This window comes from Lytechinus pictus, chromosome 3 (genome assembly GCF_037042905.1).
Source record: "Lytechinus pictus isolate F3 Inbred chromosome 3, Lp3.0, whole genome shotgun sequence".
Classification (NCBI taxonomy): domain Eukaryota; kingdom Metazoa; phylum Echinodermata; class Echinoidea; order Temnopleuroida; family Toxopneustidae; genus Lytechinus; species Lytechinus pictus.
Genome location: NC_087247.1, coordinates 38984072 through 39000076, shown reverse-complemented (window position 1 = coordinate 39000076; position 16005 = coordinate 38984072). Strand labels below are relative to the sequence as shown.

Here is a 16005-nt window from a genome sequence, read left to right as displayed (position 1 = left end):
CCGATTTGGAGAAAAGTTGCTGACAAACATAGGTGCGAAAAATAAATAAATAAATACAGAAAATTCTGACGAAATTAAGAGGTGATCTGTCAGAGACAGACCACCTAATTAATTTCAAGAAATCCACCGCATCTATAGAGGAAGCTGGTCTCCATTGTAATGTGACATACAAAAAGGCCTTCTACCCACCTGCTACTGTCTAGCCTCTAAGTCCCTACAGTACACTGTATGTCACTGTTTCCATGGCAACTCTTGAATTTAATAGACAATTTGAGGACTTAATTTGGATGAAATTTTGTTAAAAGTTTTTGTTAAGCTTGTTTTGTTTTTCTCTTTTTATCTAGGCCAGGTCAACTTTTTTGTTGGCATGGACATGTTCTTCAGTAAATGTAAGATGTTTCCCTTCAGAAACCAGACAAATGTTCAAAATTTGATGCATTCAAAATCTGCAGCACGAAAGGAAATGATATGCTAGTTTATTCCTTGCCACTAGTTGTCATTACAATAAAAATGTCGGTGAAAAAGAAAATGGGGGTGACTAACAAGAGATGCCGCAGGGTGCAAAAACGCATACGTTGTAGAATGTACAAAGTCAGGTGACCTCATCCCAAACGAGAAATTATTAATGGAGATCCTTTGTTTCTTTTATCCTGAGGGTACTGCTGTGTCCCATTGAGAGCCAGTGAACCAAAACAAGCTTCCATTGAACAAAAATAAGATTAGTGTTATGGTAAGGTAGTAAAGGAAGTCACAGGCTTATAAATGCAGAGGAGTACTGGCTGATTCAAAGTGGAGTTTATACATGTATGTTGTACTGCATTTTAAACGCAATGTTTTAAATCTCTTATCTCTGACCCAATAGCTTGAGAGTGGCAAAGTCATTGTATAATGTTTTGGTAATCAGTTTTTAGACACATAATAAATTTTGGCTATTAAGATTTGGTATAGCAAGACTACCATTTTAGTTTGAATTTGTTCGTCTAGACATGGAGAGACTGGGTCTTCCTATGGAAATCAAGTAAATCTGATAGTAACTCACAAGCTACACTTCCATGCAATGACATTTTCTAGCATACATGTATAGCCTTTATACAATATGGAGGCCCTACTTGTACTGGCAGTTTATCGTTAATGGCCATTCTAAGAAATGTCAAATATTGGTGATGTCATTCTGGCAGAACTTCGAAGCATATCGTCGGCGGTCATCCGAATCGTCGTATCACACATACGACGGTGCAAACCCATTTCAGAGAAAATCGACTTCAAAGTTTGCTAAAATTTTCACACTTAGCTCTCCAGCCTTACAACATATTCATTGCTAGAATATGGTTGGAAAGACCAAGACAATTGCTTGACAATAGGGCCGTCTGCACCATCCCGAGTTTTCAAATTAGCGTGCTATTTCTGATCCGGCAAATTATCCCGATCTTAAAAATCTCGAGATTGTTTGTAATGGAGACGCAATTATCGCGCTAGTTCGCAGGATTAATCTCGAGATTGCAATCCCAAGTCAACTCTGGTTTATTTGCAAAATAGCGCACTATTTTACGAATTATCCCGCTAATTCGTAGGTGGGTCATTCCATCTGGATTCACCCAGTGGTTGCACCCGACCGTCTCAGAATTCGTTGTAAATTGGTACACATAAAATTCACCATGGCCCACGCACAAAACAAAAAAATTAGTCCAATTGGTCCGTCGGTTCTCGCGCTACGGCCCGCCCTTTTCTCCTTGTTTTGACAAAAATGGGCGTGACCCTCAACTTTCAATGGCCACTGCGTCGTAACGTGTTGACTAATTCTCATGAAACAGGTACCATTTATTAGAAAATTCAGAGAGGAATCCAGAACATGCATCAAATAATGTATTGGAGCGATTTATAAGGTCATGACCTTTGACCTTTACTTTGACCTTGAGTTTGACCCCCGGACAAATAATTTTTGAACTTGATTTTCGTGTATGTTAATCATTTGTATGATATTGACAAAATATGTTAAAACCAATGATGATATTTTATGTCTTCACCTTTTAAAACTCTTCCAAAGATACCATGAAATTTCACTCTAGTCCTACATACTGATATTCATGTTAGTAAAGTGTTAACCATTTACATGATTTCTTCCAATCTTAAGTTACAGTATGCATGCACATGAAAAGAAATTAAGCTCATCAGTTCACAAATGAAACATTAAACATTTATGCTCATGAATAGGTATCTGTTTAGGCAATTTGATGTTCAGCAATATATGTCATATATATACATATATATATATATATTCTTGTTAGTAAAGTGTTTACTTTTATCATCAAATTGTTGAGTATATGCCTATTTACTAACAAGAATATATATATATATATGTATATATATGACATATATTGCTGAACATCAAATTGCCTAAACAGATTCCTATTCATGAGCATAAATGTTTAATGTTTCATTTGTGAACTGATGAGCTTAATTTCTTTTCATGTGCATGCATACTGTAACTTAAGATTGGAAGAAATCATGTAAATGGTTAACACTTTACTAACATGAATATCAGTATGTAGGACTAGAGTGAAATTTCATGGTATCTTTGGAAGAGTTTTAAAAGGTGAAGAAATAAAATATCATCATTGATTTTAACATATTTTGTCAATATCATACTAATAATTAACATACATGAAAATCAAGTTAAAAAATTATTTGTCCGGGGGTCAAACTCAAGGTCAAAGTAAAGGTCAAAGGTCACGACCTTATAAATTGCTCCAATACATTATTTGATGCATGTTTTGGATTCCTCTCTGAATTTCCTAATAAATGTACCTGTTTCATGAAAATTGGTCAACACGTTACGACGCAGTGGCCATTGAAAGTTGAGGGTCACGCCCATTTTTGTCAAAACAAGGAGAAAAGGGCGGGCCGTAGCGCGAGAACCGACGGACCAATTGGACTAATTTTTTTTGTTTCGTGCGTGGGCCATGGTGAATTTTATGTGTACCAATTTACAACGAATTCCGAGACGGTCGGGTGCAAAATTGCACATTCATTGGGTGAATTGGCATGGAATGACCCCTGTGCAGACGCACTCGAGATTGGACTCGGGGTAATTGATTCATGACGTCAGTCCATAATGCAATTCGCATTCCACTTCCGCCTTGGTCAAAACATAAACGCATCGCGAATGCATGCGAAAGTCAACTTTATACATGCGAATAGACATTATCGTGAATAGCGTTCATCAATTCCCCAATCAGCAACGATGGTATCCCACCAGTGAATGGATTTTGGGATAGACCAGACCGATGGGGGAGGCGCTCATTATCGACGATGGTCATAGTCAATAACAACACTGACAGCAGTGTCGTCTTATTCCTTCGCAAAATGTGAGCAAATAACATTTCTTTCCTCCTTCTCTCTCTCTCTCTCTCTCTGTCGTTGCCCCCTTCTCCGCGGCTTCTCCGCCATCATATATACATCACTTCTTCACTCGCTGAGCGCGGCTGAGCTGTGAGGATTGTTGCATAACACCGATCGAATTCGGCGTAAGTGCTATTGAAAGGAATACATTGATTACATACCGCGGGAAGTTCAATCAAAAGCGCGGGCCATTGAAACTTCAAGATCCGAAAGTGCGCATGCTCGGAATATCGGGCCTGTTGCCTCGCTCGAGCAGGAATCGCTCTTCTTGCGATGGTGGAGACGGGGTTTCTTGAATCTCGAGATTAATCGCGAAGAGGGCCGATCGGGCTAAAATCTCGAGATTGAGCAAACTCGGGATGGTGCAGCACCGCCTATAGGTATCCTTATTTTTACACAAAACCAAGGATCAGAGAAAATATCGCAAAAGAGCTAGTGTACATGCTTGTAATTTCGGTTTGAGCGGTTTAGATTTCCCCCTTACAAAAACGCCATAGGGAATACAACAACCCTGACCGCGATTTCAATGTGTGCGGTCAGTCTAAATGTTGTCGCTTTTCACGAGCAAAGTCAATGCAGTGCAGATGGCCGATACGACAGTTTGGCTGACCGCGTGCATTCAAATCCTGGTCAGTCAAAACGTTGTATTGCTCTGTACTCGTACACTGTACATGTTTCCAATGGGATTTGCACATTTTATTAAAAATTTGTATGGCATCGCCGTGAAAATCCCCTCATATCTAAGAAACTAAAATAAATTGCTGCCTAGAAATTTAGTTATGAATAGAATAGGACTTGTACTTTAATTTTCTGCAAAAATCTCAAAATTGATTTTTTGACCAAAATTGATTGATACGACGGTTCGGATGAACGCCGACGATATGTGCATAAGGAAGACAGTACGTCTACCCCTCTGGGAAAACTTCTATTGGTTTCACTCAACATCAAAAGGCAATTCTAAGGGTGCATGGCCTCATCATTCTCTCTCCTCATTTGCTTTTCCGGCAAGGTGTGAAACCCCAAAATGTATTTACGAATACTTCAAGAAAGTTCATGAAATGTACTACATAAAATGATTTTGTTATCTGTAAGGTGATAACCCATTTCAAAAATTCATCCTGAAAACTTGAAAAGGGTTGACGGGAGTGGGAATTACCAGTGGTAATTATTGGAAAATATCAGAACAATAGTACCTGTAAATATTACGGCCTCAATAATTTTTCAGGAATCTGGGAAATAGTTTGAAAAGCAGGGAAATACCAGGGAGTTGTGAGGGGTACAAATCTCTGGAAATACTATGAACCAATAAAAAGTCTTCAAAAGTTTTACTCTGGGTGTTATTGTTGCAGCCTAAATGCCTTAGACTACAAATGTGTAAAATGAAATGTCAAGAACAGCTGCCACAGTCCCACCTATGGCCTTGACCAGTGGGGTTTCCTTGTATTTGAATCACTGCTCTGTCACCATTTTGGGGTAATGGAATGGAGTGCAGTCTGACTCTGTGACACTCTTTGGTCAATGACTCTACACACAACAATGCCTTATGCTACATGTATGGACTACAATGTATGGGCAGAAGAATGAAAGCAATGTTGTTGCATTTTGCCAATGACAAAGAATTCATTTTTGAGTCAGCATATTGTTATTTCAAATATTTGTTCAGACTAGACTATAAAGGAAGAAAGTCATTATTTGTCCTAATTTATTACCAAAGAAACTCATGACTGTCACTACCACATTGTAGGTCACTTAACTGCAAACCACATATAGGCCTGCAGTTATATGCTAAACAATTTCTACATTGGATTTTCTTAAACTCGTATTATCGCTATTCGCTAAAACCCTGTACTATCCTTTATCACGTTCTAATTTATTAGCTTTTCATACATGCAAAAGGGCTTTATTGCACTTAGGGCATAAATCGAGCGCTGTTCTTGGCTTGGCCAGGTTTCTTTTTACACTAGCCCGAACTATCACTCCTATAGCACCGCAATTGCTCAGCTAAATGAACTAACACTGCTATTTTGCAGTGCCAAATAATCCCATATACTACAGATGGGGTTAGCCCACATTGCAAAAACGCTGTGTGAAAAGAAAGTGGGCTAAGCTTAACCCATACTATGATTGGGTGCTGAACCATGTAATTTACCAATTGATACAATATACAGTATAACAGAGTTACAACAGGAACTTGAATGCAAAAGGACTAGCCCTGGTAACAGTGAACATAAACATGAGGAAACTGACTCAAAAGAGAATAAAAAGGTTTCAAATAACATCTCAGTCTAGCAGTCTTCATCTGACCTTTAGTAATTCCTATTTCCTAAAATAAGCCTTGAGACTCCTAAACTAGTTAGTTTTGATATGTGCCAAAACAACCTAACAACTGGATAACCTGAACATGGGTAACCATGACAACAGTATTGATATATGTCCTTTCCCTTGGTCATTAATTTTCTATACCACATTCCACACTGTGTTTATGACAGTAACTTGGATCATTTCCTGTTTCGATAGAGCAATCTTGAAAAGTAGAGATAGCTGACAAATATAACAGCCAAGATCAATGAGTGGGGTCAAGTACAATAATTCACATGGAAGGGGGCACAAAAAAATCACATAAAAATTGGATGAGGAATAACAGAGTTGACATGATGACATGTCAAAGTTTTGCAGTTTTGGTAAAACAGTTCTAACTTCTATGCATATCTAAGTCTTCATAAGCAATTATGAGATACCTGATGACATCCTCATCTTTTTTTTGGGGGGGGGTAGGTATCATAAATTTAAGGGGGGTTGAACCCCTGTAAGGCTGTAACCCCCCCCCCCCCTGCGTACGCTACTGCATAGCTTCTTACATATGAAGAGCTTTATAAAACCATGGACCTACAGGTCCATGATGACACATCTCCCAGTGTCGTTAGAAGTCATCTTGATGACCCTACAAGACTTCGTTCATTCTCATATACTTACCAATAAACTCAATGGCTTTAGGAAAGAATGCTGCCAGGTTCTGACTCCAATGGTCCATGATAGGTATCTGCATGTATTTGATCCCATTATCTTCAAAACAGTTTGGGATATTGGGTGTTACATTCAAAACATAACGTATCCTCAGTTTTGAGAGCAGTTCAAAGTTTTCACAATCCTGCTTGGTTCCGAGGTACAAGTAGGGAAGGATCTGGGCGGGATATCGGTTGTCCAATGGGGTTTCTGCTTCAACCAACCCTGTGGTCTCTATCTTAAGTCTGTCAAAGCCCAAGTCCGTTAAAGAACACTCATCAGAGTCGCTGTCTTCCGTTGTTTGGCATAAGTGAGGGAACAGTCTATAGAATTCACTAAATCCACCTAAAATTCAAATAAAAACAGAAATAATTGTCAAGAGCATTCAAAATATTCGACTAGAATCAGGAAATTATATTATGAATTATGACAATGTAAAACTTGTAACATCCCCTCATAGTGCTAACTCTAGATTATCTTTCATAGAATGGGTAGTTTTTTAGGATGGACAAGAACAGCGTCAACTTCCACTGATCATGGCACATCCATGTTTTCAACGGCTCCTGTTCATTTTACAGATCTATCTCAGATTTCACTTGAAATGTAGGCCTACATGTACACATATGTCCACAGAAAGTAATCACTAAATCAGCGTTAACACAAATTATTGATACCGATAGCAAGTGGGCCATGACCTGATGCCAGCCTGGGAGGATCAGGCATACCATCATGTCACAAGCTTGTTGGCAATGCGAGGGTGGAACTTGTTGTGCAAACTTGTACTTCTGTTTGCTTTATTTCCTTTGTACATGTTCGAATATTTTATACAATACAAATTCAGAGTTCAGATAACTTCAATTCATGACAAAAAGAATGCACCTTGGAACTTACAACATGTACATTAATTTTGTGAAAAGTCACTGAAAAGTAAAACCATCTAATCACAAACCAACTTCATGACCTGAGCTGTAAAATGACAACACATGTGAAAAGCCTATGTGCACATTGTTTATGAGTCACAACTACAGTTCTGGGAGAGGACACAACATGTGTGCATTGCCTACTTCGTAGCAGTTCACTTTGTCAAAATTCAATTCTAAATCCCCCTATATGTAATATCATGTGAAAGTCCAAATGCCTCAAAAACAAGGTTTTTAGAAACGATAAAACAAAATCAGTATGGCTACAAAACAATTCAAATTTGCGAAGTCTAGAGAGATGGTTAAAAAAAAGCAAGAGAAACAGACATACATTTTGATTCCCTCTTTTATGGACTTGAAAACTTTATAACATGTGGGCGATATAACAGAAAACCTAATACAAATATTGCATTCATCATACTTGTGGAATACATCTGACAAACAACAACATGACCTTTAAGCAAGCACAGTTACACAATATAGTAGGATGACTAAAGAGTATTCTTTTTGAGATCTCTCCCACTGATTAGACGATGATAAAATTTAAACCACAAGAAGAAGTAGGACAATGTTTTTCTGTTGAGCCTTTTCAATTATTTGGACTCTACAGTATACAATGTGTGTGGGTGGATGTAGAATTCAATGAAAAGGTATAGAGCAATGGAAAAGGCTGAGACTCATTCAACTAATCAATGATTTCTGTTGAATAGGGGTATTTACACATAATGCTCAGCTTGAAACCTCTTCAATAGGACTCTGGAAAACAGGGTTTACAAAGGAGATCTTCCCTTCCTTCCATGAATGAAAGGGAAAGAAAATATAAAAGAAAAAAAATAAAGAGTGAAGGGAAGGGAGGATTGAGAAGTACATGTATATAAATGCAGGCTGTTGTAAACGGATCAGACTTGTCACTTTTATAGCAAAGATAGTTCTTTTCTTATATCTACCCCCTCCCCTAAAAAAGTTTTTAAAACTGGAGTAAGTTTATCACTTTAGTAAACAGTAGGGAAATACATGTACATCCAGCACAGAATACAGCATGTTTCATTTAATGTGTAAATTACATGGGACCTGTATATAGTGCAACATTCAAAATGTAAATGTATTGTGTCATTTGCCAAAATACAAAACGGGAAGGAAATCTTGAGATAAAAAGGGAGGTAAATATGGAGAGTTTATGGACTTTAATATGTTCTTCAAAACAAAAAGTATTAAAAGAGAGCATGTCATACACAGCCTTGCTCGTAAACATGCATTAATGGTTAGTATACAATGACGTTTTCAGTCTTAGGATGAGTGATATTTATTCCTGATTAAGTAATAAAAAATAATCAGGTTTTAATATTTAAACATAACAAAAGTATTTTTTTTATATCATCCAGTCTAGGTAGTAGGTTTAATACCAGAGGTCTAGTTTGGAAGGTTTGGAATGGAATGGAGGAGAGTACAAAGTGAGTGGGTAGGCCTATAGATAAAATGAATAATTGGGATGATGGTATCCTGATTGATGCTCATGGCAATGACATGATGGCTTTAATATGGAGATGCAACGTCACACAAATGAACACAGGTTCAGGCTAAATGAAACACCACCACAGTACCCAAAGATGCAACATGGACAAGCTGAAGAATATTAAAACACACAACCCCATCTCCAAGTTCGATGAACATGTTTTATGTTTAATAAATTTATATCAATGTCTTATTCATTTTGACTGGGCCTTCATCGTAATAGTTATTAGTCACTAATAACTATTACAATAAAGGCCCAAATGTATTTGTAGAGTTGTAGTCTCAATTTGTACAGGTATTCTACCAATGTATTTTCTCTGGAAGGGGACATTCTTAATTCCTCCTCATCTTTCACCGACACATATACATGTACATGTACCTACATGTAAAATGGAAACAGAAGATGATCCATAAAGTAAACGTAAAAAGGATCCCTTGTTTGACAATTTCCTCCCACTAAACTTCACACTTTGACTGTCTTTAGAAAAGCCAATTCTGTCAAGATTACCTCAACGCTGAGGAACAGCCAAAATTCAAACAACAATGGAAATCGCATTAAATTTTTATGTGAAATAAAGTAAATGCTTACAGGTCAAGTCCACCCCAGAATACTGTTGACTTGAATAAAAAAAGAGAAAAATCCAACAAGCACTGAAAATTTCATCAAAATCGGATATAAACTAAGAAGGTTTTGAAATGTTTCACTTATATTTCACAAAACAGTTGTATGCACGACTCAGTGACATGCAAATGAGAAGGTCAGTGATGTCCCTAACTCATTATTTCTTGTTTTTTATTATTTTTATTATACAATATTTCAATTTTTACAGATTTGACAGTAAGGACCAACTTGACTGAACTACATGTATAAATATTAACATAATGGTAATACCACTTGTTAAGGGAGGTATAAAACTTTGTCACACATGACTGAAAATTAGGAAAAAATTAGAACATTTCATATTTCATATATAATAAAATACAAAAGAAAAAGTGAGTGGGTGATGTCACCAGTCCCCTCATTTACCGACCAGGATGTGCATATAACTGTTTTGTGAAATTAAGCGAAAAATTTGGAATGTCATACCTTCCTTACTTTACATCCGATTTTGATGAAATTTTCAATGTTATTCTTGTTGGATTTTTTTCTTTTTATTCAAATCTATTTTTTGTTGGGGGAGGACTTGTCCTTTAAAGGGCAAGTCTACCCTCAACAAAAAGTTATTTTTAATACAAAAATTACATTTCATATGAAAGAAGAATGCTAAAAAAAATAGTGACATGTACATTGGTTTAAATGTAAAATAACACAGCCTGTGATTGTGAAACCAAGAAAGAATTGAAAAATGATGAAAAATTTTTAAAGAGAATTACACCCCAACAAAAAGTTGACTTGAATAAAAATCCATAAAGCAAAACGCTGAAAATTTCATCAAAATAGGCTGTTGAGATAAGAAAGTTATTACATTTTAAAATTTGGCTTTATTTCATAAAAGATAACATGCACATCCTTGTCACTATGCAAATCAGGGAACTTAATAGGGAACTAATGACATCACCCAATGTCCCAATCACTATTTCTTTTGTTATAATATATGAAATACATGTATTCAAAATTTCTCCTCATTGTCATGTGAAAAAGTGTTTTACACGTACTGTATGTTCCCTGAACATGTGGAATTACCATTGTTTTAACATTTTGTGTTATTAAAACAACAATAGAAATTACGAGGGACATTGACTCTCTTATTTGCATATCACCAAATTGTGCATAATTGTTTTGTGACAAATAAGCTTAACTTTAAAATGTCATAACTTTGTTATATCAATTTTACATCAAATTTTGATGAAAATTTTCAGCATTATGCTTATTTCATTTTTCACTATTGCTTCTTATTAACATTTTTCTTGGGTGGACTTGACCTTTAATTTTACATAAAAAATTTTCAGTGTTATAATTGCTTGTTAAATTTTTCTATATAATTCGGTTAGACTAGTCCTTAATGGGTTAAATATTTACAAGCAAATGGATGAATAAATATAGGCCTTTACATGTACCTTTTCTCAGTTTGGGGCTTTTGTCTGGTAAACAGAACAGATGTCTTGTCAGATCAAAGCAGGCCTAAATCAAATTGGATTTTTTGACAAACATTTTTTTTCATTGTGACTCTGTGAATAAATCAATGAAACCATACTGTACTATTTGCCTTTCAAATTTAAGTGCAATATTTTCTCAAGCTTTGAATATAAATGAAAGAAAGTATACATGTAACTTTGCAGAAACCTTGATTTTATGAGATAGTCTGTAAAACCAAGAGTAATTCGCTATATTCTTAAATCAAGATCTGGTAACATAGATGTAAACTGAACTTTGTGAAATCATGAAATGTAATCTGAAAGTGATCACACACTAGGTGGTTTCAGACCGCCTCGAAGTTCGCCAGTTCCAGGTATTCTCTGATCGGGAAATTTACCCCGATCAGAAAATACCAGGTATTTTGGCGGTGTGAAAGCAAACTACGCGTAATATCCCCGAAAGAAAATACCCAATAAATAGTAGGTACTTGGCGAAATTACGAGAACTTTCGCGGGGATTTTTCCAAGGTCGTGGGTATTTTGGCGGTCTGAAAGCAAATTACGGGAACTTTTAGCCCAGCGTGTCGTTGGGTGCGGCGCCGTGCATGGGTTGCTTGCTGGGCTAGTGATTTTGAATTTCGCGCCTTGCTGCTTATCAGACCATACTGCGCATGCTCGTAACTTCAGGAACTTATCCCGAAGGGTATGTTTCAGGGCGGTGTGAATGCAGGAATAATTAATGGGTATTTTTCAGCCTAAAAAAGTTCTCGTAATTTAACGGGGATTCTTGTGATCGAGGCGGTTTGAAACCACCTATTGAAGATATTAACACAGATACGAGTACATGTATGTGGTACTAATTATTACTTGGAAACAGACCAGACAAACGACTGGAATTCCATGCTTATCATGTTAATTAATCAGCAATTACATAATTTCTTCCAAAATTCTTTGATACATATTTTTATTATTTACATGTATACACACAGACAATTGAATGGTCATTTTATTGGATTCTGTACATACTCATTTTGAAATCATTAAACTTGAAAATGAAAAAAATATATATATTAAAAAGATCTACATGTACATATATGTAGAATAAAGTACTCAAATCAACAGATTATGACATCGATAAGTTACACAGAAGCTGACTGAGCAGGAATTTCTCCAACCAGCAGATGACATATGGGAAGGGGAGCAGACATCATATAGGAAATGTGTTCTCATTTCTCTTCCAGAGCACAACAGGAAACATCAACTCAACGGGGGTGAACTTCAGCTATTGGTGTTGATGGAATTCCTCCGAGATTAAGACCAAATGTCAAGCACAAGAGGCTAAGAAATATAAGACCATCCTCTCCAACTAATAAGTAAATGGCATAAGGCAATTTGTAGAAAATTGTTTGTTGATTGCAATTACTAAATGAAAGTGGACATTTACATGTACAATGTAAATCATTTTCCATTCCTTAATGAAAGTAAAGTTGTCACACATGGAATTTCAATATATATTTTTTTCATTTCTCCCCTATACAGAAGTGAAGGTCTTAGATCACAAAGAAGCGCGAGTCACTTCCCTGGTTGACCCTTGGGGAACATAATCATAGAATCATAATTAATGTGAATTAAAATTATTATCATATTTCATGTTCCATACGTGTCAGCACATGATTGTGATTCAATGTATAGCAGACTCAGAGCTCCTTAAATGTATTTGTGAAATTAAAAGAAAATTGGAAAGTGGCAGTGATGCACTGCCAACTATACATGTACCAATGGCAATGTTATGAATTACATTCTGTTTTCAATTGACATACTTGCCATTTAACTTCCTTAAAAATCATCCAAGTTTGATTAAATTTATTTAAGTTTTATTTCCCTCTCTACATTGCAAAATACCATGGGTCCATGTCCATACACACCAAAATAATTCAAACCAAATAATGATCAATTACAGGGTAGTACATGTAGGGACAAAAGCCTATCAGGGGTTTCAATGGATTACATAGACCTGTACTACATGTAGAATTTAGGGGCCGCGGAAGCGGGAGGGCTGGGGGGGGTTTCAGCCCCCCACTATTTTCCAAAACCGTGTACAAAAACATAAAAATTACCATATGATTGTCATATTTTGCATGGTCAGCCCCCCTCCCCCCCCCCCCACTTTGAAAACCGTTCCGCGGCCCCTGGAATTCACTTGGATGTTGAGATGTAGGGTATGCTTGTTAAAATGTAAAAGAAAGTAGGTACCTGTGCTGTAGCAAACAATTATTTCATGAGAAAGTCTTTAGAATCTTGGTTTAAAACCAATAATTCTGATGATCACTAATACAAAAAGGAATATGCGGGACAGTGTGTTCATATTGTTCAGAAAAATACCAGACATTTTATGAATTTCCATGCTTTTTTAGCTCATTTCTCAGCAATTACGCATTTTTCTCCTGAGCCATACTTGGCACATATTTTTTACTTAAATACATGTACATACAAAAACTTGGGTGGTAATTTTATTGAATTCTGTTCAAACTCGTTTTGAGATCGTTACCACAACTGGTATTTATCTTTAATGCACCTAATCAACACTCTAAAGGAGTTATGACATTAAATATCTGTCACACAAATATAAATAGTAAAAAATAGTACATATTAAAGCACAAACAGTTTCCTGTAACAGTTAAATAAACTTAATCCATACTTGTTGGTATAGTTACCATACATTACTTTCACCTTGCTATCATAATCATAAGACAGCAACAGTGTCGGTGTATTCTACTACTACTAGGCCTATACAATTTGGTTACAAACTTACAAAGGCAAGAAGCCATAAATGTAAATACGGTATGTAAAGAGCCACGTCATAAATCTTACATTTTGGATAGTATCCATCATGTCAATGAGAATAGTATGATCAAGTGACCTTTCACCTGAAAGCATTATATATACATATTTTATATATATATATTTTTTTTTCCACTCAGTTCACCCAACTGATAGTGATAAAGAAATGACATTGTGTGGACCAATCATTTGTGAATTAATATAGGCTTAATACTATATACATGTACAGATGTATGATCAAATAGACCTACCTCGCAAATAGGTAACCCGATAACCAACCTCTTTGAGTCTCCTCAGTAACAGAACAAATGGGGTGTCTGAGTTTGCATTAATGTTGCTAGAGTTCTCATCATAAAGAATGAGAGGAACTTTGCTGGCCATTTTCATGAACAGGTCCTTATTTCCTTCATCTCCTTGAATCAGACATTTCAATGAGAGATTCTTTCCTTTCTTTAACCTCCGAAGGAGAATTCCTGGCAAGCAAATGTTCACGGCCCCTTCTATATGTGATCGACAGAAGGCCGAGTTTGGTCTGTAGTCCATGAGGAGAACTTGGCCTGACAACACTTGCTCCTGCACCGACTTGGAACTGGTCCCCAAAAGTTCTGAGTCTTCCATTACGAAGGACGACCTTTCAGGAGTCTGAGCTGGCATTATGTTCTGTGGTTATCCCCCGAAGAAATCGGGTGGAATTTGATTCCAATCACACGATAATTTTGCTGTTACCTCAATCTTATTTGAGGAGATGAAAAGAAGTTGATATCGAGAAGTGGAAATGACCAGAGTACAGACGTGAAACTTGTGCACTTGTCATTGGGCGCGTATTCCTAGATGTGATGGACACAAGAGGTGCACAGTTTGGTACGGGCGACTGGTATCGGTCCAATGAGGGGTGCACTACACTGACGATGCTATGCGTATGATGTATGGGTCGTCATACATGGGTACTGGTTTGGTGTGAAGAAGTTCTGAACACTGCGCCTTGAGTAAACATCCCAAATAAATTAGAAGTGGGTTTCGGATTATTGTGCTGGATGACCGACCCTCTCTGTGTAAATATATCCCACGTTGCTTAGATTTCGTTGTGCAACATGCATTGGGAAACCACCTCGGGACGCTCTTCGGTAAATGACAGCACCATCAGCACTCCACTCATTAATTAAGCTCTAGTTTGATGAAAACAGCGCTATTACCCTTTCAGCCAGCGCCAGCGCATGCTCGCCCTACTACCACTAGCACAGCATGCAAGCAACCCTAAATGCGAGCGTTCATGAACAACATATTACCGGTGGGTCTTCGCTCGCCTCGGCCTCTGCTCCTTTTCAGAACGGCGCACTTTTTTGATCTCGTATGATTGACAAGTAATTTGATCATGATCGGAAGTCACTGAAAATAGGATTAGGTAAGGACCAATCAGCAACGGCGACACGGCAACGTCAGGCAGGTTCGGAATCTGCAACCATGGCAACCATTCGAGTAATCCAATATCGGCCTTCCGGAGTCGTCCAAAATATTTTGGGGGAGGCAGATCCTATCAATTTGAAAGGGTCATTCTCTTATGGTGGAAAGAGAATGGGGGGGGGGGCACATTTATATGAGTTATTGATGAATGAGTATACCCGTGAAGTAATTTCATATGATAAATATACATTGAATCCTTGATAATCGGAGTGGCAGTTATTTTCATTTTATTTTAACGGTTGTACAAGGATAAAAGCAAGACAAAAAACATTTCATCAAAATCGAATTGAAAATACAAGAAAAACAATTAAAGACTCTTAATAATTACATGTCCCTACTTCGGGTTTTTTTTGGTGTGTTTTTTTAACCTCATTGGTGGGCACTGCGGGCAAGACATGCAAATTGAAGATCGCTTGGGATTGTCCGTGAAGTGTGGTGTAATCATGGACGATGTAATTTTTGTTTCCTTTATAACTGTTTAACTATAGTATTTGAATTTACAAAAAGAAAAAGAAAGGAAAACAAACAAAAGGAAAAAATGGCAAAAGCATTACACATGCCTTGTATCTTTGTAGTTTCAGTGTGGACTTACTAACAAAAAAATCGAATGATGTTCGGTATTATGATTTACCCCTAAATCATGTAAATGAAATTATCTTTCTTGCCAAAAAAATATCAGCAATGATTATTAACACCTTACACATCAAATCAGAATTTTTCTTTTTTTTTTAATTCCAGGAATAAATTGAATTTTTGTAGGCTGACTTCAGCTGGGTCATTGTATATTCATCAC

At 36.8% G+C, this 16005-nt stretch overlaps 1 protein-coding gene across 1 annotated transcript; it reads right to left on the bottom strand.

The window, feature by feature from the left end:
* Positions 1-301: 301 nt before the first annotated feature.
* On the bottom strand, positions 302-15099 carry LOC129257283 (dual specificity protein phosphatase 6-like). The gene is made up of 3 exons (XM_054895571.2): positions 14003-15099; positions 3069-6747; positions 302-1585 (listed from the first exon to the last, which is right to left on the bottom strand). Exons 1-2 carry the CDS (start codon positions 14403-14405, stop codon positions 6341-6343), a joined length of 810 nt encoding a protein of 269 aa, XP_054751546.2. The 5' UTR covers positions 14406-15099; the 3' UTR covers positions 302-1585; positions 3069-6340.
* Positions 15100-16005: the final 906 nt, after the last annotated feature.